The following is a 27,213-nucleotide window of genomic DNA, read 5'->3' on the forward strand; positions in this document are numbered from 1 at the left end:
AACCCGGAAGCACAAATACTTACCTTCGATTGAGTTGCGATCGCAGATTGCGACGCATTCTTTCGACTTCTGGGATCCCCACACAAATATCATACACACGCGTGTAGAGCTAAAATCACGCCCCAGGCAACTACAGACCAGTCATTATGGGGAAGTTGCTGGAATCTCTCAGAGAGCGAGAGTGACTGAGTACTTGGACAAGTATAAACTGGGTAAGTTATATCTGGCTAATCTAGCTGAATGTTTTGAGGAGGTTGTTAACATAATGGATAGAGGAATGTCTAAGGACATTGTTGTTTTGGAGATCCAGAAGGCATTTAATAATGTTCCATACAAGAGATTAGCAAAAACTAAAAATGCACAGAATTGGAGGTAAACTTGTGACATGGGTTAGTATTTGGTTGGGAAGTAGGAGACAGAAAGTCTTTGACTGGCAGGATGTGACAAGGGATCTGTACAGGACCCTGGCTTTTCACCATATACATCAATGACTTGGATGAAGCAATAGGGAGTTGCATAATCAAGTTTGCAGATGGCATTAAGTTGGGAGGCACAGTAAGTGTGCAGATGGGACCAGGAAGTTACAAAGGAACATGGTGAGTGGGCAAAACTATGATAGGTGGAGTTTAGTGTGGGGATGTGGGAGGTCATCCACTTTGTATCGGAGAAAGACACAAATCAGAATATTTTCTTAACGGCAAGAGACTGGGAGCTGCAGAGGAGCAAAGAGATTTGGGTGTCCAGGTACAAAAAGTAATCACAAAGGCAAATGGAGTAGAATCATAGAAGTTACAACATGGAAACAGGCCCTTCGGCCCAACATGTCCATGTCGCCCAGTTTATACCACTAAGCTAGTCCCAATTGCCTGCACTTGGCCCATATCCCTCGATACCCATCTTCCCCATGTAACTGTCCAAATGCTTTTTAAAAGACAAAATTGTACCCGCCTCTACTACTGCCTCTGGCAGCTCGTTCCAGACACTCACCACCCTTTGAGTGAAAAAATTGCCCCTCTGGATCCTTTTGTATCTCTCCCCTCTCACCTTAAATCTGTGCCCCCTCGTTATAGACTCCCCTACCTTTGGGAAAAGATTTTGACTATCGACCTTATCTATGCCCCTCATTATTTTATAGACTTCTATAAGATCACCCCTTAACCTCCTACTCTCCAGGGAATAAAGTCCCAGTCTGTCTAACCTCTCCCTGTAAGTCAAACCATCAAGTCCCGGTAGCATCCTAGTAAATCTTTTCTGCACTCTTTCTAGTTTAATAATATCCTTTCTATAATAGGGTGACCAGAACTGTACACAGTACTCCAAGTGTGGCCTCACCAATGCCCTGTACAACTTCAACAAGACATCCCAACTCCTGCATTCAATGTTCTGACCAATGAAACCAAGCATGCTGAATGCCTTCTTCACCACCCTATCCACCTGTGACTCCACTTTCAAGGAGCTATGAATCTGTACTCCTAGATCTCTTTGTTCTATAACTCTCCCCAACGCCCTACCATTAACGGAGTAGGTTCTGGCCCGATTTGATCTACCAAAATGCATCACCTCACATTTATCTAAATTAAACTCCATCTGCCATTCATCGGCCCACTGGCCCAATTTATCAAGATCCCGTTGCAATCCTAGATAACCTTCTTCACTGTCCACAATGCCACCAATCTTGGTGTCATCTGCAAACTTACTAACCATGCCTCCTAAATTCTCATCCAAATCATTAATATAAATAACAAATAACAGCGGACCCAGCACCGATCCCTGAGGCACACCGCTGGACACAGGCATCCAGTTTGAAAAACAACCCTCGACAACCACCCTCTGTCTTCTGTCGTCAAGCCAATTTTGTATCCAATTGGCTACCTCACCTTGGATCCCATGAGATTTAACCTTATGTAACAACCTACCATGCGGTACCTTGTCAAATGCTTTGCTGAAGTCCATGTAGACCACGTCTACTGCACAGCCCTCATCTATCTTCTTGGTTACCCCTTCAAAAAACTCAAGCAAATTCGTGAGACATGATTTTCCTCTCACAAAACCATGCTGACTGTTCCTAATTAGTCCCTGCCTCTCCAAATGCCTGTAGATTCTGTCCCTCAGAATACCCTCTAACAACTTACCCACTACAGATGTCAGGCTCACTGGTCTGTAGTTCCCAGGCTTTTCCCTGCCGCCCTTCTTAAACAAAGGCACAACATTTGCTACCCTCCAATCTTCAGGCACCTCACCTGTAGCGGTGGATGATTCAAATATCTCTGCTAGGGGACCCGCAATTTCCTCCCTAACCTCCCATAACGTCCTGGGATACATTTCATCAGGTCCCGGAGATTTATCTACCTTGATGCGCGTTAAGACTTCCAGCACCTCCCTCTCTGTAATATGTACACTCCTCAAGACATCACTATTTATTTCCCCAAGTTCCCTAACATCCATGCCTTTCTCAACCGTAAATACCGATGTGAAATATTCATTCAGGATCTCACCCATCTCTTGTGGTTCCGCACATAGATGACCTTGTTGATCCTTAAGAGGCCCTTTATCTCAAGGGAGTTCAAATACAGAAGGAAGGAAGTGATTCTTCAGTTGCAGAGCCTTGGTCAGACCCACCTGGTGTACTGCACTCAGTTTTAGGCACCAAACTTTAAAATATATTGGCCTTGGATGGGGTACAGTGCAGATTGACCAGAATGAGACAAATGCTTAAAAGGGGTAAATTAGGAGGATGTTGCTTAAACTTGATTTGTATTCCTTCGGTATTCAAGGTTAAGGAGTGATCTTAATCAAGGGACGCGATATTACCAGGGAGGCGGGATGGCAGCAGGGGGCCGACTGGGCAACCCGCCAGTGAAGTCGGTCCGTTCCCCACCCGATCGCGGGTAAATTGAAGGCTCTCACCGTGGCTCCCCATCGCCAACCTGCGCAGCGGGCGGACCACGCACCCGCATCACAGGCTGCCGGCTGGAGGAGCCCTATTTAAAGGGGCAATCCCTCCAATGATGCTCCTGCAGCAAACAACCAAAAGTACAGAATAGAGCAGACCAGGGGAAAGGCTACTCCCAGATTTAACGATGCCTCACTCCAGGTCCTACTGGATGGGTTAAAGAGGAGGAGGGAGATTTTCTACCAGGTGGATGGGAGGAAGTGGCCTGCCTCTGCCACCAAGGCCTGGCTCGAGGTGACAGAGGAGGTCACCAGCAGCAGCGTCTCCCGCACCGGGATCCAGTGCAGGAAGTGCTTCAATGACCTAACTAGGTCAGCTAAAGTGAGTACACTCAATCATTCTCCTACACTCTGTCTTCCACATCACCGCCCCCACCTCATTCTGCACTGCCAACACTACTCTATCACATCACTCCTCACACCCACTCAAAGCTCATCCTCAACTTACCTGCACTTACTCACCTCCCCAGTACTCATCCCACCACTACCACTCAACCCAGTCCTCATACAATGTCATGGCTCTGTCTCATACTCTGACGCATCTCTTTCACGATCAGCCTCACCCAGAACAATGCATTCAGTGGTTGGCCACGTCACCATCCCTCACTCACTCCTCTCTACTTTCTCCCCTTATAGGAGAAGAGAGCCCAGAATGCACGGGAGAGGGCCAAGACCGGAGGGGGCCGCAACATCAGGTCGTCCTCATGGACGTGAAGCAGGAGGCTCTTGAAGTGAGCCGCACCCTCGAGTGCCTGTCCGCCGGAGACGCCGAGACTGCCACCCGACAAACGGCTGATGACTGAACTTTAACATTCAGCACTCAATAGCGTCGGTGGGAGCACTCTTCTCCAGGCTCTGCTCAGCTGGACACGGGGGGGGGGGCCATCCTTTAAAAGGAGAATGATCGAGGGGCAGCAGCACATTTGAGAGGTGCTGGAACGGGTGCCACACGCACTCTCCACAATCGCACAGAGGATGGAGGAGTCCAACTCCTGCATGAGTGGAATAGTGGCACAGGTACAGGAGGGAATCTCTCAGGTACTGTCACAGGGACGTGAGGGCATCTCTGAGTTGTTGGTAAGTGCGGGAATGTTTACGATGAAGGAAAGGCTAGCCTCCATGGAACTTCAAGCACAGCTCACCAATGAGTCCATTGAGGCCCTGACAACGGCCCTTTGGACCCGGTGAGCAACTTTCTGCCGCCTTAAACAGGCAGGCAGATACTCTGGCACTGGCCTTACAAGACTCCACACATGCCCTCCAAACTGTCGTCCAGCAGGGTGGTAGGAGTGATGTGGGCCTGGCCCAGCAGAGGGATGATTGCGAAAGGGGACATGGAAGTAGGGACGCCACTCAAAGCGCTCCCACGTCTCACCCGTTGCCCCCCTCTCAACGAGTACCTGCAATGCTGCCTCCTCTCTAGGTGGTCGAGTCTGCCCCTGCACAGGTGCAGGTGGAGCAGCCCTTGGAGGGGCCCTCAGACACCCAAACCCAGAGGGTGTAGGCCCAAAGCATCTAATCGGTCAGTGCACGAACAAGAGCAACCTGCCACTACCTCTGCTGCAGTCACAGGGGAAGCACCACGTAGGAGTTGTCGTAAGCATAAGGCAAAGGTTTTGTGAGCAGAAAGGGGGATGCACAAGGGTGTTTGATGGTTTGTCATGTTTTTTTTTTACTTCTATTTGATTTTTGTTAATGGCACATTAAATATTATTGTCACCACTACTGCCACGTCTTGGCCATTCTTGACTGGCTTGTGTAATAATTCCCTTTCATGATTCACCATGAACACCCACACTTGATGCCACCCATTGGGTCACTCTACAGTGCGTGTATGTGTAGTTGCACAACTATTTTGTGCAGGTGGGGGGGGTGCTGGGGCTGGTGTGGCCGCACCTCTGTCCAGGTGGTGAGGACTGAACTCTTCACGTTGTCTGATGTTAGGAGAACCGTTTACATATCAGTGATTCCCTGGCCTCACGAGCAGCCAGGCGAGCCGCTGTTCTGCCCATGGTTTGCTCCTCCTCCTCAATATGGGTGGCAGATGTGGATGGGGCCTCCTCCAGCGGCACCCCTCTGTTGTGCCATGTTGTGCAGAGCACAACAGACGACTATAATGCATCCCACTCTGGTGCGTATTAAAGGGCTTCCCCAGAATGATCAAGGCACCTGAAGCGCATCGTGAGCAGCCCTATAGCATGTTCAATTGTAGACCTGGTACCAATGTGGCTGCCGTTATATCGATGCTGTGGCTCGGTGGTGGGGTTCCTCAGAGGTGTCATGAGCCACGTGTGCAGGGGGTATCCCTTGTCCCCGAGGAGCCTGCCCTTGTGGGGGTTTGGTGCGTGGAAGAGGAGCAGGATGTTGGACTCCTGGAGGATGAAGAAATTGTGGCAGCTGCCAGGGTATCTGGCGCACACGTAAAGGAATCTCTTACGGTGGTCACAGATGAGCTGAGTGTTGATGGAGTGATAGCCCTTCCTGTTGATGAACAGTCCTGGCTCGTGTGGAGGTGCTCGTATTGCTATATGGGTGCAATCGATTACACCCTGCTCTTGTGGGAAGCCAGCCACAGCGTGGAATCCCACTGCCCTCTTCGTCTGGCTGAGGTCATCCATGGGGAAGTTGATATAGTGAGAGGCCCTGCAAAACAAGCAGTCGGTGACCTGCCTCATGCACTTGTGTGCAGACGACTGAGAGACCCCGGCGATGTCCCTGGTGGCACCCTGGAACGATATGGAGGTGAAGAAGTTGAGGACAGTGGTGACTTTGACAGCGACAGGTAAGGTGGTGCTGCTCGGGCCAGCCGGGAGCAGCTCGGTACAAAGGAGGCTGCAGATGTCCGCGACTACCTGATGACTGACACTGAGCCTTTGTATGCACTGCTCCTCAGAGGTCCAGGAAGCTGAGCCTCGGTCTGTAGACCCTGTGGCGAGGGTAGTGCCTCCTGCAACGCCACTCTCTCTGTTGTTGCCCTCCGTGCTGTTGTGCAGGTGCCTGTGGCGCAGCACTGTGTTGCGGAGCTCCACGTGACGGAGGTGGACGGCGTGCCTGGCGAGGCTGGTGATGTTGCTCGTCCTCGGATGAAGTGATGAATGCAGCTATGGCGTCCCCCCATGCTGACAGTGAGAGTTTGAGAGGGTCCGCAAAGTAGGTAAATGTGTTTGCACAGCAGAGTTTAGGATATAAATTAATAATTGTTTTTCCACTCAAAAGGTATTGCGGCCAAAACTTTGTCTGAAGTGACAGAGTGCCCAGCTGCAATAAATGAGGTTTCCCCCCAACCGTCAAATAATCCTTTGCATCTCCCACTGGCTGAAACACATCTGCTCCAACAGGGAGTGTTTCCCACAGCACGGGAAACACACTGAGGATCCTTCAAGATTGCACCCCTGCCAAAATCCAGTCAATTACCTCAACTACCTAAATAACAAATGTAAATTATCATCCCGCCAGCTTTAATTGCCAGTGGGAGCTCCGCATGCACCGGATCGCGGCATTGGGGGACCCAGAAGTGAGCGGGTTGGAGTCGGGCTCCGAACCCGCTCTGGGATTCCGCCATTTTCGGAGCCCCCCCCCTGCCCCCAACGCACCCGCTCGGCCATCCGAAAATCAGCCCCAAGTTGTTTAAAATAATAAAAGGACTCGCTAGGGTAGATACAGAGAAACTTTTTCCTCTGGTGGGGGGAATCCAAAACACAGGGGCATAACCTTAAAATTAGAGAGACCATTTAGAAGTGAAATCAGGAAGCACTTTTTCACATAAGGGATTATGGAAATCTGGAATTCTCTCCCCCAAAAGGCTGTGGGTCAATTGGAGCTTTCAGATCTGAGATTGCTAGATTTTTGTTGAGTAAGGGATATTAAGGGCTATGGAGCAAAGGTGGGTAAAGTTGAGGTACAGATCAGCCATGATCTAATTGAATGGTGGAACAGGTTCGAGGGGCTGAATGGCCTCCTCTTGTTCCTAAAATATCCAATTTTTCTTCTTTTAAAACAGTGCATTAAAAATTTGATCAAACTGCTCTTTTGTTAAAAGATCTTCACTGCGTTGCAAAGCGTTTCCAATGAAAGAAAGACTACTTGTTATCTGTGCCTTCAATGGGGATTTTCTCGGTTGGTGTTCAGCCTGTTTGACTATAATTGCACATTCACAGCTGGATGAACGGAGACGTTTTTACTGGTTAATTGGCTCAGTAGCTGCTCGAGAAACATTGAGGGATTACTGCAGGCTCGTTGTAATTGGCCTGCTAGCTCTTCGCATCCTCATGATTTGAAGTTTATCAATAACAGCCACCAAAAAAAAATGGACATTTCCCAAATAAAAGCAAAATGTGAAAGCCCAAAATCTAATAAGAGATCATTGGTGATTCCAATCAATTATGGTGAATATGGTATGTGAGGAAATCTTAGGGTTGTTTGCTCGAGAGGGGAGAGAAGAACCTTTTTAAGTTGTTAATAAGGATAGTCCTTAAGGTTAAGGAGAAATGCTGGAAAAGTGTTAACACAAAATTCATCCCCAAAAAAGTTGAATGAATTAAAAAGAGGCAAGATCATTTTCTCCCCTGATGTCACTCAACCATGTCCATGGGAGAGGAGGGCAAGTTTCCCAGGCCTCCATCCAACAGGTCATTAGGGAGTGCATGGTAGTGGCCAGAAGGTGAGTTTCCTCCCCAGCTTCTGTGGGGACTCCCTGGTGCAGCATGGACCAGAACGGGAATTCAGCACAGCTGGGGTCTGTACGTAATCGACCCTTCCCTGTCCCATCACTTTACAATTTAGCAAGTTATTGTTCCAACAGCAGGTTTAAGACAGTCTATTTAAACAATGGCGATCGAGTTATTGCAACAAAACCAGTGATTCACAAATTCACTGTAAACTCAAATTCTTTGCTTGTCCCTATTCGGTCAAGATTTTTATTGAAGTACAGAACAGAAATAACGAAGGTAGAGAAAGGTTCACCCATAATACAAGAAAAAAATACAAAAATGAAGGTGCTGAATCTCAAATAAAAAAAAAGGGAAATGGTGGAAATCTGCAGCAAGTGGAGACAGTTTAACACGAGAGAAGATGACTAGGGGGCAAGGTCATTACTCTGGACAGAGATGCATTCGGGCAGAGGGATCGATAAACGATCGCAAAAGATTGACAATCTTTGGGCGTATTGTACTTGCCCACGTAACTCACTTAAGCCCAAAATTTGGCGATTAGTAATTGATTGGAGAGTGTCTCTGGGACAAATACGCAGGAAATTCCAGACCGTGGTTAGCAGTGTGTTTGTGATTCTCCCAATCTATACGACTGTCTGGCAGGTAAGGCTCTGAACACCATCTCCATTCATTCATTTTGTGGTTAGGCACAACTCAAAAATCATGAAGTGACATTCTCCTCCTCGTCCCCCGCCAACCCCCAACTTTTGTAGTTGAGGGGTTGCATTGTAACTGTTCCCACTTTCAGTAAGTGATCTTGTGCAGTGTTGGACTTCAAATTTTTTTCATTTTGTTTTAGGGCATTTTAAAAGTCTCATCCTTGTTTTCAAATCCCTCCATGGCCTCACCCCTCACCCCACATCTCTAACCTCCTCCAGCCCGACAACCCTCCGAGATCTCTGCACTCCTCCAATTCTGGCCTCTTGCGCATCCCCGATTTTAAATTGCTCCACCATTGGCGGCCGTGCCTTCAGCTTCCTAGGAGGCCCTAAGCTCTGGAATTCCCTCCCTAAACCCCTCCTCCTCTCTCCTCCTTTAAGACCCTCCTTTAAGACGCTCCTTAAAACTTACCTCTTTGACCAAGCTTTTGGTCACCTGTCCTAATATCTCACGTGGCTCGGTGTCAAATTTTGTTTGATAATCGCTCCTGTGAAGTGCTTGGAATGTTTCACTATGTTTAGTTAACTATTTAATGCAAGTTGTTGTAATTCAACAATAGATAAAAGAGATGAGTTTTCTTTTACATCACATTCTGATTTTAAGCCTCTAACATCATGCTGTAAAATCCTGTTTAATTAACAAAAAAACAGGTCCGAAAGTAAATATATGCAATTAACTTCTAAATTTAGCCAAAGTTAAATCAACTGCTTCAAAAATCCAAATCTTTACATAAACCATTCAAAAAAGGCACAATTGCAGCACATGAAGAAACAGCTAATAAATCACAAAGCCTAGGCAGTAAAAATAAATGAGCAGTACATCCTACTTAGGTTTCAGAGTACAGTAAATTATTACACCGTCACTATTACAAGAAAAAGGCCACAAGCACTAACAGTTATCAATTCACAATATGCTCAAGCAAATATTAAATCAGAAGCAAACTCTGCCTCCCGCAGTGCTGCTCAGTAATACGGTCAGACTTTAAGTGCAGCTGAAGCCTCCAACTTGGTGTGCTGCAGTGCAGTAACGGATATCATGTACTTGTAACTAGATTGGGTTATCACAGTCCTTCCAGCAAGAAGGGGTATGGGAAGTATAAATATTTTTGCTGCGTAAATTGAGAGTGTGTTCCAGACAGTTTCCTATCCACACTCCACAGCACTCGAATGACGGCGAGACAATTCTCGTCAGTCAGCAACATTTGATCAGATGAGGCATTAAGGAAAACTAACTGATTAAAATTAAAAAACCACTGTTTAATGCAAAAAGGTTTCAATTTTTTTTTTAAAAAAAACTCATGCTCCACAGTTACGACATTTTCCAGATTTTGGTTCAGTGTCCATAATTTAAAGACTATTTTGCAGAGGTTATGTATTGCTAAGTGTCTTGCACATTTAAAACAGCACTGATGGTGGAACAACAAACTGGATTCTCAAAGCAAAACAGATACTTTTTTTTAATATAACTGAAAACCACTGAGGCATGCAATCAATTTCAAAAATAACCACTTAGATCAGGCGTGATGATAAAAATCACAAGTACAATGACAATTGAAGAGATTATAGAATGTGAGCTGTAACTATCTTACCAGTGTAATTTTTCCTGTAAAAACTGATATATTCCTCGATGAAAGCCCTCCTTAGCTTTTTGAATGCCTGTGGTGATCATTTCATCCCTGGGGCCTTTATCAGACTCACTGAACCACTATCTCAGCATTTATGCCCGTTATTGTGCACTTATAGCAGGTAAGTGTCTCTGGCTGGGGCAGAGATCACCTCGTACAAGAGAGCATCAAAAATGATCTCCCTGGACTAGTTTCGATCGCCAAGAGGGGTCAGAGAGGAATTTGCAGATTGTTTTTCCCCTGAAATTGGCCTGAGTTTTAAAATCTGGTTTTCAACTCTCCCTGGAGATTACGGGGCTCCTGGTGTGATGGCGAGTGCCTGTATCGTGAGGCAGAAGACAGGCTAGGTGGACCAGTTGGTCTTTTCCTGGTCTGGCGTATGTTCTTATGCAAGTTTCACATCTTTCTGATGAAATCCCTTAAGTGTGCAAACAAATATCGCAGGTCACACACAAAATAAAAATGTAACATGAAGTTTTGAAAAGATATTGACTTAATTGCCAAAACTGGCCGGCAAATATGGCTGTACTGACTGTCACTGAATTCAATGTCACAAAAATCAGCAAGTCAATTGTTCCCAATTTCTCTATGGATGAAAAGGATATGAACTTCACTTACACTGGGAAAAAACATCACTTACATCAATCACGAAGAGAGTTTGTTTTTCATCTAATTAAGAGCATGGGTGCAAGAAAACTAATGGTGTTTTCACAGAGAGCGTCAGGAGCAAGACCAGGAGGGGCGAACACTTCATAAAATCGTAGAAGGTTACAGCATGAGGCGGCCATTCGGCCCATCAAGTCTGCGCCGGCTCTATGCAAGAGCAATCCAGCTAGTCCCACTCCCCCACCCTATCCCCGTAGCCCTGCAAATTTTTTCCCCTTCAAGTACTTATCCAGTTCCCTTTTGAAGGCCATGATTGAATCTGCCTCCACCACCCCCTCGGGCAGTGCATTCCAGATCCTAACCACTCACTGTGTAAAAAAAAAGTTTTTCCTCATGTCACCTTTGGTTCTTTTGCCAATCACCTTAAATCTATGTCCTCTGGTTCTCAACCCTTCCACCAATGGGAATGGTTTCTCACTATCTAGACCCTTCATGATTTTGAAGACCTCTATCAAATCTCCTCTCAACTGTCTGTTTCAAGGAGAACAACCCCAGCTTCTCCAGTCTATCCACATAACTGAAGTCCCTCATCCCTGGAATCATTCTAGTAAATCTCTTCTGCACCCTCTCTAGGGCCTTCACATCTTTCCTAAAGTGCGGTGCCCAGAACTGGACACAATACTGCAGTTGTGGCCGAACCAGTGTTTTATAAAAGGTTCATCATGACTTCCTTGCTTTTGTACTCTATGCCTCTATTTATAAAGGCCAGGATCCCATATGCTTTTTTAACCACTTTCTCAACCTGCCCTGCCACTTTCAACGATTTGTGTACATATACCCCAGCACATATACCCCCAGATCTCTCTGTTCCTGTACCCCTTTTAGAGTTGTGCCCTCTAGTTTATATTGCCTCTCCTCGTTCTTCCTACCGAAATGTATCACTTCACATTTTTCTGCTTTAAATTTCATCTGCCACGTGTCCGCCCATTCCACCAGCCTGTCTATATCCTCTTGAAGTCTATCACTATCCTCCTCACTGTTCACTACCCTTTCAAGTTTTGTGCCGTCTGCAAATTTTGAAATTGTGCCCTGTACACCCAAGTCCAAGTCATTAATATACTTCAAGAAAAGCAGTGGTCCCAGCACTGACCCCTGCGGAACACCACTGTACACCTCCCTCCAGTCTGAGAAACAACCATTCACCACTACTCTCTGTTTCCTGCCCCTTAGCCAATTCTGTATCCATATTGCTACTGCCCCCTTTATTCCATGGGCCACAATCTTGATAAGCCTACCGTGCAGCATTTTATCAAACACTTTTTGAATGTCCATATACACCACATCAACTGCATTGCTCTCATCTACCCTCTGTTACCTCATCAAAAAATTCTTATCAGGTTAGTTAAACACAATTTGCCTTTAACAAATCCGTGCTGGCTTTCCCTAATTAATCCACACTTGTCCAAGTGACTTAATTCTGTCCCGGATTATCGTTTCTAAAAGTTTCCCCACCACGGAGGTTAAACTGACTGGCCTGTAGTTGCTGGGTTTATCCTTACACCCTTTTTTGAACAATGGTGTAATATTTGTAATTCTCCAGTCCTCTGGCACCATCCTTATATCTACGGGGGTGGTGCCAAAGGATTTATCATCCAATTGTTCTCTATAATTTTAGAATTATAACTAAATGGGGCTACTAAGGCCCAGTAGTATCTGGGTACCTTGTATTGGTAGCCTTGGCAACAGTTGAGATGTGTACACATGAAGGTGTATCTTGTGATTCAGTAACATGCTAAAGCTCCGTGGGGTGTAAATATACACCATCAGCCGTGGCTCATTGGATAGCACTCTCATCTCTGAGTCACAAGGTCGTGGGTTCAAACCCCACTCCAGGGACTTTAGCACAAAAATCTAGGCTGACACTCCCAGTCAGTACGGAGGGAGTGCTGCATCGTCGGAGGTGCCGTCTTTCAGATGAGACGTTAAACAGAGGCCCCGTCTGCCCTCTCAGATGGACATAAAAGATCCCATAGCACTATTTTGAAGAGCGGGGGAGTTCTCCCCAGTGTCCTAGCCAATCTTTATCCCTCAACCAACATCACTAAAACAGATTATCCAGTCATTATCACATTGCTGTTCATGGGATCTTGCTGTGCGCAAAATTGTTTCCGACATTACACCATTGACTACACTTCAAAAGTACTTCATCGGCTATAATCCATGTTGCTACTGCCCCCTTTATTCCATGGGCTTCAATCTTGATGATAAGCCATATACATTTGGGACATCCTGAGTCATAAAGGCGCTATAGAAATGAAAGTTCTTTCTTTTAAATTAGAATTAGGCAGTAGTGTAAAATGAGCTCGTTTTACACTCCATCTGGAAAAAATTCAGGTAGAGTGCAAAATGTGCTGCCGGTTCGCAGATCACCTGTTTTGCCCAGAGATGAATTTATGTCCTTGGATCTCTGGACTTGATCGAAGGTGGCAGCTAGAGAGCTTGATGTTGTCCTGGCCAGACACATGGAAGAGCTGCTCGGAGTAAATAAGGATCTCACCAACATTAACCTGGAGCAGATCAGAGTCCACCCAGGTCTCAATGTCAGTCCATTGGGAAAGCAGGAAAACAGCTTTCTGATCAATGGGGGGGGGGGGGGGGAAGATGGATGGATGGAGCTGAGCTTCATCAAACATGCAGAACTGCACCTTGTGCTTCCAGATCATGCAAGCGACAAAAGAGGAGGACATGTAGGCCCTGAATTTCCTCAAGTGTTCCACCAGATTTCTGCCGTAACTCGGGGCAGGAGTCCGGTGGAACATCCCTGAAACAGGCAGGTATCCTGGGTCCTCACTAACTGAGGGAGGTCCTGGTCAGCCTTGTACAAAAGGAGCAGGTGGTGGATTCACAGACAACCAGAGTTTAAAAAAAGGGGGGTGAGGGGATAGGGGGTGAAACCACGATGCATTGGGGGACACTCAATGGGGAAGAGAGCAATGGGATGCGGGAGGGGGAAGGAGAAAAAAGGCAACTGTGTGGATTCCCTCTGTTGTAGACGTGAAATTGCTCATTAGTTCCTCACGTTCAGTGTCTCTGGGAGAGAATTGTGTATCCACATCAAGCTCGCTGGTCTGCACCACTTCAGAATGTTCTGAGGCCAGGGCAGCCACACAATTACTGCTGTCAAGAAATCGCTCATCCCTGTAGCCTGCCAAGAAAGTTCTACTGTTCCATCGTTCGATGTAGTTTTTGTAAAACACTACAGTCGCTGAACGTGACAAGCCGGGCCCCGACTCTGAGGAATTCAATTCTAACAGCTTACGAGTCATTTTTGGCACTTACTTGTCCGATGGAGTTTAAATGTGATTACTGGGCTAAGATGCCTGTAACCACAAATACCTCGGTATAGAGTCGAGGGGAAATATCACATTCAAATTTTCCTTGAGTTATTGAGTTGGTTTTCTTGGGAGTGAAGGTTGCACCATCTGTGCAAACTGTACAATTCTGTTGACATCTACCTGCAAGGATTCAGTTACTGTTTGTCTTTCAGATGAAGCATGACCTCTTATATAGAGGCTGCCACCACCTGCCAAAAAGGGCATTTTCTTTAAAAACATACATCACTAGATTGTTACAGAAGACAAGAACCCAGAGTAGGGCTGTGCCCTCTTCAATAAGTAATGTACGCACGGTCATTGCGGTCTCCTGGACTGGTTTCGATCGCCCGAGGGTGGGGGCGGGGATCGTCCTCGGAGAGGATTTTTCTAGATTCCCTTCCCCCCCCCCCCCATTGGCCCTGGATTTTTTGCCTCTCCCATGAGATTACACAGCTGTGGGAACGTAGGAAGTGTCCAGTCACAATGCTTCAGTCATTGTGGTGTGGGGCAGGCTTGATGGACCAGCTGGTCTTTGCCTGCCCATCATTCTCATGTTTGTAGAAAATCCCCCCGAGCAGGTGTTACAATAAGAGAACATTAACATTTCTCAGAAACAAATATTTGCGTCCTTTGTTCGGCAGCCGATGAGAAACCACGAGAGGGGACCTCTTCAGCCAATCCTCCTATCGAAGATTCTCAACATTTCAATAGCTGCTGGACGAACTTTGTGCTGTGCGTCAAAAGGATCATTCAATCTCCAGAACGTGAAACACAGACAGACAGTCTCTTGGGTTGTATGAGGCGCTCTGAAGACAAACTGATAATCAGACAGCAGTTTATTGACATCGTGATGTTGCATCAAGTTCTCATTCATCAAATTACATCAAAACTACAGCACAAATAAACAGGCCATTCGGCCCAACAAGTCCATCCCGGCGTTTTTGCTCCACACGAGCCTCCTCCCTCCCTACTTCATCTCACCCCATCAGCATATGGAACTCTCTTCCGCAAACGGCAATTGATGCTGTTAAATTTAAATCTGAGATAGATAGCTTTTTGTCAACCAAAGGTATTAAGGGATATGGGCCAAAGGCGGGTATATGGAGTTAGATCACAGATCAGCCATGATCTTATCAAATGGCGGAGCAGGCACGAGGGGCTGAATGGCCTACTCCTGTTCCTATGTTCCATATCCTCTTATTCCTTTCTCCCCATTACATTTATCTAGCTTCCCCTTAAATGCATCTATGCTATTTACCTCAACTACTCCTTGTGGGAGCGAGTTCCACATTCTCACCACTCTCTGGGTCAAGAAATTTCTCCTGAATTCCCTATTGGATTTATTAGTGACTATTTTACATTTATGACCTCTAGTTTTCAACACCCCCACAAATTATAGAATGGTTACAGCACAGGAGATGGCCATTCGGCCCATCATGTCTGTGCCAGCTCTTTGTAAAAGCAATCCAGTTAGTCCCATTCCCCCACTCTTTCCTCATAGCCCTGCAAATTTTTTTCCTTCAAGTATTTATCCAGTGGAAATATTTTCTCTACATCTACCCTATCAAACCCTTTCATAATCTTAAAGGCCTCCATCAGGTCACCCCTCAGCCTTCTCTTTTCCAGAGGAAAAAAAAAGCTCCAGCCTTTCCTGATAAGGATATCCTCTCAGTTCTAGTATCATCCTTGTGAATCTTTTTTGCACCTTCTCCATCCTTTCTATAGTATGGAGACCAGAACTGTGCACAATACTCCAAGTGTGGTCTAACCAAGGTTCTATACAAGTTCAACAGAACTTCTCTGCTTTTCAATTCTAGTCACCAAAAACAACTGACAGTAGAAATACCCCAGTTCTTGCTCTCTGCTTCTAATCCTCTCGTGAACAGACACAATGTTTACAACATTGCACGAAGATGGAACAACACTCTGACACCTACAGTTAGAGGGTAGCTTCAGGAACTCAAGCACATAGACCAAAAGCGGCCAACAGCTTTTCTAAAACCAAAATCTTTGAAAGAGATGCTCAAGTTTTATTCTGTGGATTTTCCTCTATTGCTTCGTCACCCGATATCCTCGTATGGAGGTTTACTCCTCAGCTAAAGCTGCTGTACACATTGAGCAAAGAAACTACATATTAATCCAACAAATTGTGCAATAACCAACTGTGTACCAACAATTACTTATTCAAAGAGCAGAATCCCTTCTGCTGGATTAAAACAAGATTTCAGACAGTGTCTGATTTATTCACTGTATGTGCAAAGTCAAGCCCACTATTCAGAAATCTTACCTCAGGCAGTAAAAGAGACATTGCAGGGAAGATCCATCTCTCCCTAAAGTGAATTCCAGTACAACATAAGAACAACCAATCCAAGATCAATTCTGACATTTGATTTGACCTTATTCAAACCACTTTTTTTTTAAATGGATGTGCTTTATCCCTAATTGCACAGGTGGTGCAAATGGTTTCATAATATTGGAAAATATGGGTTAATTGGTGCTTTGAGTCCAGGAACACTAAGTATTTACCAATCAAATCCACCAAAAAGACATTAATGTCAAATCTGCTCATTTTGAACTGCTGGTAATTCAGTTTAAAAATTATTGGTATTTCAGCCCTTTAGCTCCCTGCTAAATCAGTAATGAAGAACTTCAGTTTAAATTAGTCAGAGTTCAGAACGATTGGGTATGAGCCTAAAGGATTAAGTCTTCTGACAACTAGTGCCAGGTTCATCTAGTACAGGGTACAATGATTCTAAGTGGGATTGGGGAGCATATATGTCACAAACCTGCCTCGTACCAGTCTGAACCATTCTCTCCTTGAGCTAGAGTTGTGGTCTCACTTGAAACACTGCTGTGGATTAACCCTTTCTGTCCCACTTACTATTTTATATGCTTCTGTAGAGGGTCTTCTCTCCTTTCAAGGATGAAGAGTTGAATTTTTTTTTAAATGACATTAGGGATAAGCAAGACAAGGAGGGAAATGGTGAGGTTGCATTCACCAGAGCAGGAAAGTCCAAACTCTTTTTGGTGGAAACCAGGTGAGGGGAATAGGCAGTTAAAATGAAGCAGGGGATTAACCCTCGGCCTCCCACCACAATCTTTCCGGCTGCCAATTTAAAATTACAGGCGCCAAGGACACCCACCCAAAGCTGGTGGGGTCCTTTAAATGTACCAATCGAGCTCCGATGGTGTAATTGAGACCCGACTGCAATCTTAACCCCAGGATTGTGTGGGTGAGACCTCTTCAACAGGAGATCCAGGGCCACAAAAGCCCAGCAAGATAAGTTATTTTCAATGTTTTTTTCTGTTTCCCTGTGTGCCAGACTATCTTGGCACTGAAATCAAGTGATTCCAGATCAGAAATTGTCAGTGTGTACTGTCCTGACATCTTGAATCATAAATTTAAAGATGTCCCTGTGAGGAATGTGCGATATTATATTTTCACTGCTTCCCGTTATTGAAATCATTGTTTTTGGTCGCAAATTCTGCTGGGACTGTTTAGTGCTGACAATTTAGAAATTCTGCTCATTACAAACTGCAATTTTAGCACAGTCCAACGGGAATAATTTTTCAATCCAGTTGAAATAGTATGAGTGCAGCAACGTACACTTCTATAGCACTTGTTGTTGTTGAAAATGCTTTACACTTACACCTTGGGGGGGGGCGGGGGGGAGAAACACAGTCGATATCGAGAAGGAGGGAAACCGGAAACATGGACAGTGTTCGGACCAGGGGCTGAAGGCAGGGTTGATGAAAACAGAGCGGGAGATGGTTAGGTCGGGGGAAGTAGACTGGGATTTGTTAAAGGACCGGATCACACTGGCTGAATAAACAGCCACCACATGATGGAGGGAGCGGAGGACAAGGAGGAGAATAATAAGACTTAACTAAGTTATAAAAATTCCTCTTTGTTATGCCCCCGATTTTAACTCGGGGGCGAGCTTTAGTCCTGGATCAAGCCTTATTTACATGCTCTAGACCCGACTCCCGCCCAACCTGGCATGAATGATGTGGAGCCAGCGGGTGGGAGCGGGGCCTTTAGCTCCCTGATTGGAACTCTCTCTCCATATTTATTCCTTCCTTCTCAATATCCACTGTGTTTCTCCCCTCCTTTAATGTAAACTACTTTGTAAACCTTCCTGCAAGTGAGTTTTAAAAAAAAAAAAAATCATTCTCAGGATGTGGGTGTCGCTGGCGAGGCTGGCATTTGTTGCCCATCCCTAGTTGCCCCTTGAGAAGGTGGTGGTGAGCCGCCTTCTTGAACCGCTGCAGTCCGTGTGGTGAAGGTTCTCCCACAGTGCTGTTAGGTCGGGAGTTCCTTCATCGTCACTGGGTCAAAATCCTGGAACGGCCGATACATGTCCAAGTCGGGATGGGGTGAGACTTGGAGGTGGTGTTGTTCCCATGCACCTGCTGCCCCTCTCCTTCTAGGTGGTAGAGGTCGCGGGTTTGGGAGATACTGTCGAAGAAGTGCTATAGAAATGTAAGTACAGGTCGGCAAACTTATTTGACCGAAATATTGAGTTATTGGTTTCAGCAACCTCAAAAAAACAAAGACAAAAGTTCCATCTTGCTTCTCCTACCTGCAGTTTCTTGACTGAGAGTTTCCTGGCTGCTGCTGTAAGAAGGCACCGGAGTGATGGACAGGGAGGCTGGGCAGGAGACGGGGGCTGATAGTTCCATCTGAGACACAAATACTTTGGAAGGAGGCAGCCCATAGTCCTTGCATGTGTATTGGTGTCGATGGGAAGGCAGTGGGCCATCTTGTGGATAGGGAGCTGACCAGCCAGAGAGGCCTATAGCGAGTTGTCCGCCAAGGTCAAAACCTATAAAAGAGAGCAATCTTATTAAATTGAAAGGAATTCTTCAGGCTCGAAATATTCGAACCAAATCACTCATCTCAATCAAAGACCTGCATTCACACTTTCCCAATAGATCCTAATGACAAAACAACTAGTGTAAAATATCGGGGTAAACTTTATAATTTAGTGTTATCCGCACAGAGGGGTTGATTTTAATGTGAGGAATATGAACAGTTTAGCTTCAAAAGTGAAAGATAAATCTACTGAATGAGAACTTTGCCAGTGTTGTCAACTTTACCTTTGACTCGCACTCCCTTCAAGTGTAACTTCTTGCTGAGAGCGGGAGATCAGAGAATTTACCCTGTCGTTCTGCAGGTTTGCGGCCTTTCTGTTCACAGGTATCACCTGTCCAATTTACAACGTACTAGCTGAAGGTAAGATTCTTGAAGGTTTGGAAATGGCTAAATATGACTTCACAGGTACAACGTATGACATTTCGCACAGAGAACGATTTATTGTGGTAAAGAACCTAATGGTGTGCAGCAACCTTGGAAGAATGGGATAGGATGATCCAGGTCCACTTCCCTCACGATGGTCGAAGCATTACTCCACCGCCAATTTTAAAGAACGAAAATCTTTTGGTTGTATTTGCTCAGGATCAGATCGTCCATCTGAGTTCCTTCTGCTCACGTTCGTGCTTCACTGAACTTGGCCAACAGAAACCGGCCAGTCAACGTAAGCTGGACATTCTCACACTTCTCCCCTCTGTCTGTCTCTCCCACTTTTTTTACTACTGTCTCACTCCGTCACTCTCACTCCCCTCACTTCTCTCCCTCTCCCTTTGTCTTTCTCTCTCCCTTCACTTGTCTTTCCCTCTTCCCCTTCGTGTGTGTCTCTCCCCTCATTTCTGTCTGTCTCTTTCTTCTTTTGCTTCTGTCTGTTTGTTTTTCTTTCCCCTCAATTACGTCCTTCTTGCCTTGCCATTCCTTTACATTTTTCTCTCTTTCCCTTTCCTACTCTTTTTTTTGCCTCTCTCTTTGAAATTTGTTCTGATGGGCTACTGAAATAGACAAAAGAAACATCCATCAATCAGTCCAGACCTGCTACATGTCTCCATCATTCTAGTTAAAGATGTATAGTGCTGATTTACCCATTCTAAAACAAAGCTGCTGGCAAGGCCGGCATTTATTGCCCATCCCTAGTTGCCCCTTGAGAAGGTGGTGATGGGCCTTTATCTTGAACCGCTGCAGTCCGTGTGGTGAAGGTTCTCCCACACTGCTGTTAGGTAGGGAGTACTAGGATTTTGACCCAGCAACGATGAAGGAACGGCGATATATTTCCAAGTCGGGTTGGTGTGTGACTTGGAGGGGAACCTGGAGGTGGTGTTGTTCCCATGTGCCTGCTGCCTTTGTCCTTCTGGGTGGCGGAGGTCGTGGGTTTGGGAGGTGCTGTCGATGAAGCCTTGGCGAGTTGCTGCAGTGCATCCTGTGGATGGTACACACTGCAGCCACTGTGCGCCGGTGGCGGAGGGAGTGAATGTTTAAGGTGGTGGATGGGGTACCGATCAATCTAACTGCCACTATATCCATGCCATCTGTAACTCCCTCTTGCCTTCAAAAGCCAACGAAAAACTCTTCTCGATGATGTCCATGTGCTTTCCTTATTCTTTCCTCTCTCTCCCTCCTCTACACTTATTTCCAGTGTCTGCTAAAGCACTCTCTGTATGTGACGAGTGATATACAAATTTAATTCACTATTGTATTCAGTTTTGGTATCAAGTTATGATGGTCCAATTGAACAAGAAGTATCCATTTCTATGAATTAACAGTGTTTTATTTCACCATTGACCTGCCTCAAGTAAACAAGCTGTGTAACTTGAAAAATGAGCACAGGAGGAGAGAACACAATACAAAATCCCCCGGCAACAGTAGAGATTAAAAAAATTATCCCACTGGAAAATAGATACGTGAACCCCTCCCGGAGAAAGAAGTTAATTCAGGGTCAATTAGCACGTTTTAAAAAGTAGCTTTTTTTCATTATTTATTCTCAGGATGTGGGCGTCACTGGCAAGGCCAGCATTTATTGGCCATCCCTAGTTGATATGAGAATAAAGAACTTGCATTTCTATAGCGCCTTTCATGACCTCAGGACGTCACAAAGCGCTTTACAGCCAATGAAGTACCTTTGAAGTGTAGTTACTGTCATACTGTAGGAAACGCGGCAGCCAATTTGCACACAGCAAGATCCCACAAACCTCAATGAGATGAATGACCAGGTAATCTGTTTTTTTTTGTGATGTTGGTTGAGGGATAAATATTGGCCCAGGACACCGGAGAGAACTCCCCTGCTCTTCTTTGAAATAGTGCCATGGGATTTTTTACATCCACCTGAGGGGGCAGACAGGGCCTCGGTTTAATGTCTCATCCGAAAGACGAGAGATACCCACTGAGCCACGGCTGACACTATAAGGCGGTAGTGGGCTTTCTTCTTGAAGTGTTAGAGTCCTTCTACTGAAGGTGCTCCCACAATGGGGTTAGGGAGGGAATTCAAGAATTTTGACCCAGCGATGATCAAGAAATGGTGATATATGTCCAAGTCAGGATGGTGTGTGACTTGGAGGGAAATGTAAAGGTGATGCTGTTCCTATGACACTGCTGCTCATGTCATTCTCAGTGGTAGAGGTCGCAGTAACCTTGGTGAGTTGTCTGTGTGTAGATCGTACATACTGCAGCTATGGTGTGATGCGGGGGGGTGGGGGATATTGAGCCTGGTGACAGGGGCACTCATCAAGCGAACGGCTCTGTCCTGGATGGTGTCGAGCTTCTTGCACCTTGTCGCTGCTGCACCTATCCAGGCAAGTGCTGAGTATCCCATCACGCTCCTGACTCAAGCCTTGTACATGGTGAATAGGCTTTGAGGAGTTCGGAGGTGTCTCCGGCCCATGCCCTGCTCTTGTAGCCACAGTGTTAATATGCTTGGTCCAATTAAGCATCTGGTCGATGGTCACCTCCAAGGGGTCGATAGTGATGACTCGGCAGTTGAAGATCAAGCGGAGATGGTTGGACTTTCTCTTGTTTGAGATGATTGCTGCTTGGCATGCACATGGTGCAAGTGTTACCTGCTACTTGTCAGCTCAAGCCTGGATGTTATCCAGGTCGTGGTGTAGACTGGCATGGACTGCTTTAATAGTGGAGTTGTGAATGAAGCTGAATACAGTGCAACAATCAATGAACAGCTCTATTCTTTACCTTGTGACTGAGGAAATGTCATTGATGAAGCAGCTGAAGATACTGAGTAAGGTACACTTCCCTGAAGACCTTCTGTAGTAATGACTGGCCTATAACAAACACGGTGTTGTAAGATTCCTTACATATAACAAACACAACCAATCTTCCTTTGTGTCGGGTATGACTCCAACCACTGGAGAGTTTTTCCTTTTGACTGTTGGTGCCACACTTGGTCAAATGCTGCCTTGATATCAAAGACAGCTGATCTCACCTCTCCCCTGGCATTCAGCTCTTGTGTTCATGTCTGGATCAAACCTGTGTTGAGGTCTGGAGCTGAGCAGTTCTGGTAGAATCCAAGCTGAGCATCAGTGAGTGGGTGTCGTTTGATGGCACCATTGCTGGCCCTGTCCATCACTTTACTGATGATTAAATTTCCTACAACAGTGGTTACATGTCAAAAGTACTTCGTTGACTGTAAAGCACTTTTGAGATGTCCTGAGGTCATCAAAGGCACTATATAAATGCAAGTCTTTTTATTAGGAGGAGGCTGATAGGGCAGTAATTGGCCGGATTAGATTTATCTGTTTTTTTTGTGGTTAGGACACGCCTGGGCAATTTTCCACATTCTCAGGTAGGTGCCAGTGTTGTAGCTGTACTGGAACAGCTTGGCCAGAGGAGCAACCAGCTCTGGCGCATAGGTCTTCTCAGCACTACAGCTGAGATGTTGTCAGGGGCTCATGGTCTTTGTTGTGTCCAGTGTGCTCAGCTCCTTCTGAATGTCACGTTGAGTGAGCTGAATTGGCAGGATGCTGGCATCTGTGGTGGACCTCAGGAAGAGGGTAGAGTAGGATCATCCAATCAGCACTTCTGGCTGAAGATACTTGCAAACACTTCAGCCTTGTCTCCCGGACCCATACTGGGCTTCACCATGGTTGAAGATTGGGATTTTCATGGAGCCTCCTCCTGTTGTCCTCCACCATGCTGGATGTGATTGGGCTTCGGAGCTTTGTTCTGATCTGTTGGTTGTGGGATCACTTGGCTCGGTCCATAACGGCTGCTTTTGGTGTTTAGCTGCAGGAAGCCTTGTGTTATAGCTTCATTACCATTCTAAGGTAAAGCTGCTCCTGGAAAGCCCTTCCACACTCCACATTGAATCACGGTTGGACTCCTGGCTTCATGGTGATCAAGGAGTGAGAGGTCATGAGATTAGATTGTGGTAATGAACAATTTGCAGTTGCAAACACTTCAACCTTGTCTCTTGCACTTGTGTTGGGTTCCACCAGGGATCTATCTCATTTTGAGAAGAAGGATTGAGGCTTAACGAGATATTAACAGCGCTGCGTATTATTTTTCCTCAGGGGAGGTAAGGAAAGGAATTTAGTCTGACCAAAGTAGGGGATCAACAGGTGGTGAGGGAGTGAAGTTTGTGTTACAACATCAGATGGGGAGGTTAATTTCAACTTCTCCCCCTGGGAGGTAACCTGGCAGAGCAGGTGTTGTAGAACCTGCCCAATTGAAATCAATGGAACAAAAATCAGGTGGGATCTATAGTGGGAGTGTGGTCGATTCCACCAGGTTACATCCCAGGGGGACTGATGGACTGAATGGCCTTTTCTCTCTGGATTTTCTTATGCTTCTACGAATATTCAGCAACAACCATTACAAATGGTGTCAGTCGTGGCTCAGTGGGTAACACTTTCGCCTCTGAGTCAGAAGGTCGTGGGTTCGAGCCCCACTCCAGAGACTTGAGCACAAAATTGCAGGCTGACACTCCCAGTGCTGTTCTGAGGGAGTGCTGCACTGTTGGAGGTGCCGTCTTTCAGAGGAGATGTTAAACTGAGGCCCGATCTGCCCTCTCAGGTGGACGTAAAAAATCCCACAATGCTATTTCGAAGAAGAGCAGGGGAGTTCTCCCCGGGTGTCCTGGGCCAATATTTATCCCTCAACCAACATCACTAAAACAGATTATCTGGTTGTTATCACATTGCTGTTTGTGGGATCTTGCTGTGTGCAAATTGGCTGCTGCATTTCCTACATTACAACAGTGACTACACTTCAAAAGAACTTCATTGGCTGTAAAGCGCTTTGGGACGTCCTGAGATTGTGAAAGGCGCTATAGAAATGCAATTTTTCTCTGCAGCCTGATCCCATCTTCATCTTCATAATTTATTCATCATTCCTTCTAACTTTATTCATTGCAGCTTTTTAATCTAACAAGATTCATTGATGGGAGAATTTGTCTCTAACAATGGAACATGATCCCTATTCAAAAATGTCATTAAAACGTAACTTCATTGTGTATTTTTAATTTGGTACTCAGAACGGAGTGATATGCATGACTTGATAAACAGTGGAATGTATCTACGGTAAATAGTTTTAAATTGCAACATCCATTTGACTAATTATTTTCTAATTGCAGCTACGTTGCATGAAATATATCCCTCCCTATTACCCATATACTTTCTTTATTGTACTTACCACATAGAATTACTTGTGTATGATTAATGCTAATTACCTCAAGTTATTACAACAAATCAGACAGTTCAGTCTCATGTGGGAAAGATATAACTGAGATTTGATTTCTTTCGTGTGAATTTTGTGTTCAATTAACGTGGAATTAATGCAACTTTTTATATCCACTATCAGCATCAAGTAGACCAATTACACCTTCGCTGAGATGCAAACTAAATCTGCTTCTAAACTCTTCTTCTGAATGACCAGACACTCTCCCTCTGAACAACTACATTCTCCCACTAAACTCTGCACTGTCCATCTGAATGAGTCGAATTTTGCTTAAAAAAAATAACGACATGTTAATGACGTACACCGTTATTATGCGGAAATCGGCCAGCAAGCTCGGGGGATGAAGAGATAGACCACGAGCTGCAAATCTCCAGAACTTACTGGTCGATTTATGCCACTCCTCCATTTACTTCGCAGCAATGGCATCTTAGAATTGTAGAGTGGTTACAGCACGGAAGGAGGCTATTCAGTCCATCGAGTCCATGCTGGCTCTCTGCAAGAGCAATCCAGCTAGTCCCACTCCCCTGCCCTTTCCCCATAGCCCTGCAAATTTTTCCCTTCAAGTACTTATACAATTCCCTTTTGAAGGCCATGATTAAATCTGCCTCCGCCAACAAGGTCATCTATGTGCGGAACCACAAGAGATGGGCAAGATCCTAAATGAATATTTCACATCGGTATTTACGGTTGAGAAAGGCATGGATGTTAGGGAACTTGGGGAAATAAATAGTGATGTCTTGAGGAGTGTACATATTACAGAGAGGGAGGTGCTGGAAGTCTTAACGCGCATCAAGGTAGATAAATCTCCGGGACCTGATGAAATGTATCCCAGGACGTTATGGGAGGTTAGGGAGGAAATTGCGGGTCCCCTAGCAGAGATATTTGAATCATCCACCGCTACAGGTGAGGTGCCTGAAGATTGGAGGGTAGCAAATGTTGTGCCTTTGTTTAAGAAGGGCGGCAGGGAAAAGCCTGGGAACTACAGACCGGAGAGCCTGACATCTGTAGTGGGTAAGTTGTTAGAGGGTATTCTGAGAGACAGGATCTACGGGCATTTGGAGAGGCAGGGACTGATTAGGAACAGTCAGCATGGTTTTGTGAGAGGAAAATCATGTCTCACGAATTTGCTTGAGTTTTTTGAAGGGGTAACCAAGAAGATAGATGAGGGCTGTGCAGTAGACGTGGTCTACATGGACTTCAGCAAAGCCTTTGACAAGGTACCGCATGGTAGGTTGTTACATAAGGTTAAATCTCACGGGATCCAAGGTGAGGTAACCAATTGGATACAAAATTGGCTTGACGACAGAAGACAGAGGGTGGTTGTAGAGGGTTGTTTTTCAAACTGGATGCCTGTGTCCAGCGGTGTGCCTCAGGGATCGGTGCTGGGTCCGCTGTTATTTGTTATTTATATTAATGATTTGGATGAGAATTTAGGAGGCATGGTTAGTAAGTTTGCAGGTGACACCAAGATTGGTGGCATTGTGGACAGTGAAGAAGGTTATCTAGGATTGCAACGGGATCTTGATAAATTGGGCCAGTGGGCCAATGAATGGCAGATGGAGTTTAATTTAGATAAATGTGAGGTGATGCATTTTGGTAGATCGAATCGGGCCAGGACCTACTCCGTTAATGGTAGGGCGTTGGGGAGAGTTATAGAACAAAGAGATCTAGGAGTACAGATTCATAGCTCCTTGAAAGTGGAGTCACAGGTGGATAGGGTGGTGAAGAAGGCATTCAGCATGCTTGGTTTCATTGGTCAGAACATTGAATACAGGAGTTGGGATGTCTTGTTGAAGTTGTACAAGACATTAGTTAGGCCACACTTGGAATACTGTGTACAGTTCTGGTCACCCTATTATAGAAAGGATATTATTAAACTAGAAAGCGTGCAGAAAAGATTTACTAGGATGCTAGCGGGACTTGATGGTTTGACTTATAGGGAGAGGTTGGATAGGCTGAGACTTTTTTCCCAGGAGAGTAGGAGGTTTAAGGGTGATCTTATAGAATTCTATAAAATAATGAGGGGCATAGATAAGGTAGATAGTCAAAATCTTTTCCCAAAGGTAGGGGAGTCTATAACGAGGGGGCATAGATTTAAGGTGAGAGGGGAGAGATACAAAAGGGTCCAGAGGGGCAATTTTTTCACTCAAAGGGTGGTGAGTGTCTGGAACGAGCTGCCAGAGGCAGTAGTGGAGGCGGGTACAATTTTGTCTTTTAAAAAGCATTTGGACAGTTACATGGGTAAGATGGGTATAGAGGGATATGGGCCAAGTGCAGGCAATTGGGACTAGCTTAGTGGTATAAACTGGGCGACATGGACATGTTGGCCGATGGGCCTGTTTCCATGTTGTAAACTTCTGATTCTAACCCCTCGGGCAGTACATTCCAGATCCTAACCACTCGCTGTGTAAAGAAGTTTTTCCTCATGTCACCTTTGGTTCTTTTGCCAATCACCTTAAATCTATGTCCTCTAGTTCTTGACCCTTCCGCCAATGGGAACAGTTTCTCTCTATCTACTCTGTCTAGACCCTTCATGATTTTGAACACCTCTATTAAATCTCCTCTCAATCTTCTCTGCTCCAAGGAGAACAATCCCAGCTTCTCCAGTCTATCCATGTAACTGAAGTCCCTCATCCCTGGAACCATTCCAGTAAATCTCTTCTGCACCCTCTCTAAGGCCTTCACATCTTTCCTGAAGTGCGGTGCCCAGAATTGGACACAATACTCCAGTTGTGG

General features: G+C 45.6%; 1 protein-coding gene across 2 annotated transcripts in view; it reads right to left on the reverse strand.

The window, feature by feature from the left end:
* Positions 1-18,677, reverse strand: part of LOC137334503 (anoctamin-4-like) — a 167,335-nt gene extending 148,658 nt beyond the window's left edge. For both annotated transcript variants that reach the window (XM_067999216.1, XM_067999215.1), the window contains exon 1: positions 18,509-18,677. In XM_067999216.1, the coding sequence (XP_067855317.1) occupies positions 18,509-18,608 (100 nt within the window). In that variant the 5' untranslated portion in view covers positions 18,609-18,677. The remainder of the gene's footprint in view (positions 1-18,508) is intronic.
* Positions 18,678-27,213: the final 8,536 nt, after the last annotated feature.

The sequence above is a fragment of the Heptranchias perlo genome, chromosome 18 (genome assembly GCF_035084215.1).
Source record: "Heptranchias perlo isolate sHepPer1 chromosome 18, sHepPer1.hap1, whole genome shotgun sequence".
NCBI classification, from domain to species: domain Eukaryota; kingdom Metazoa; phylum Chordata; class Chondrichthyes; order Hexanchiformes; family Hexanchidae; genus Heptranchias; species Heptranchias perlo.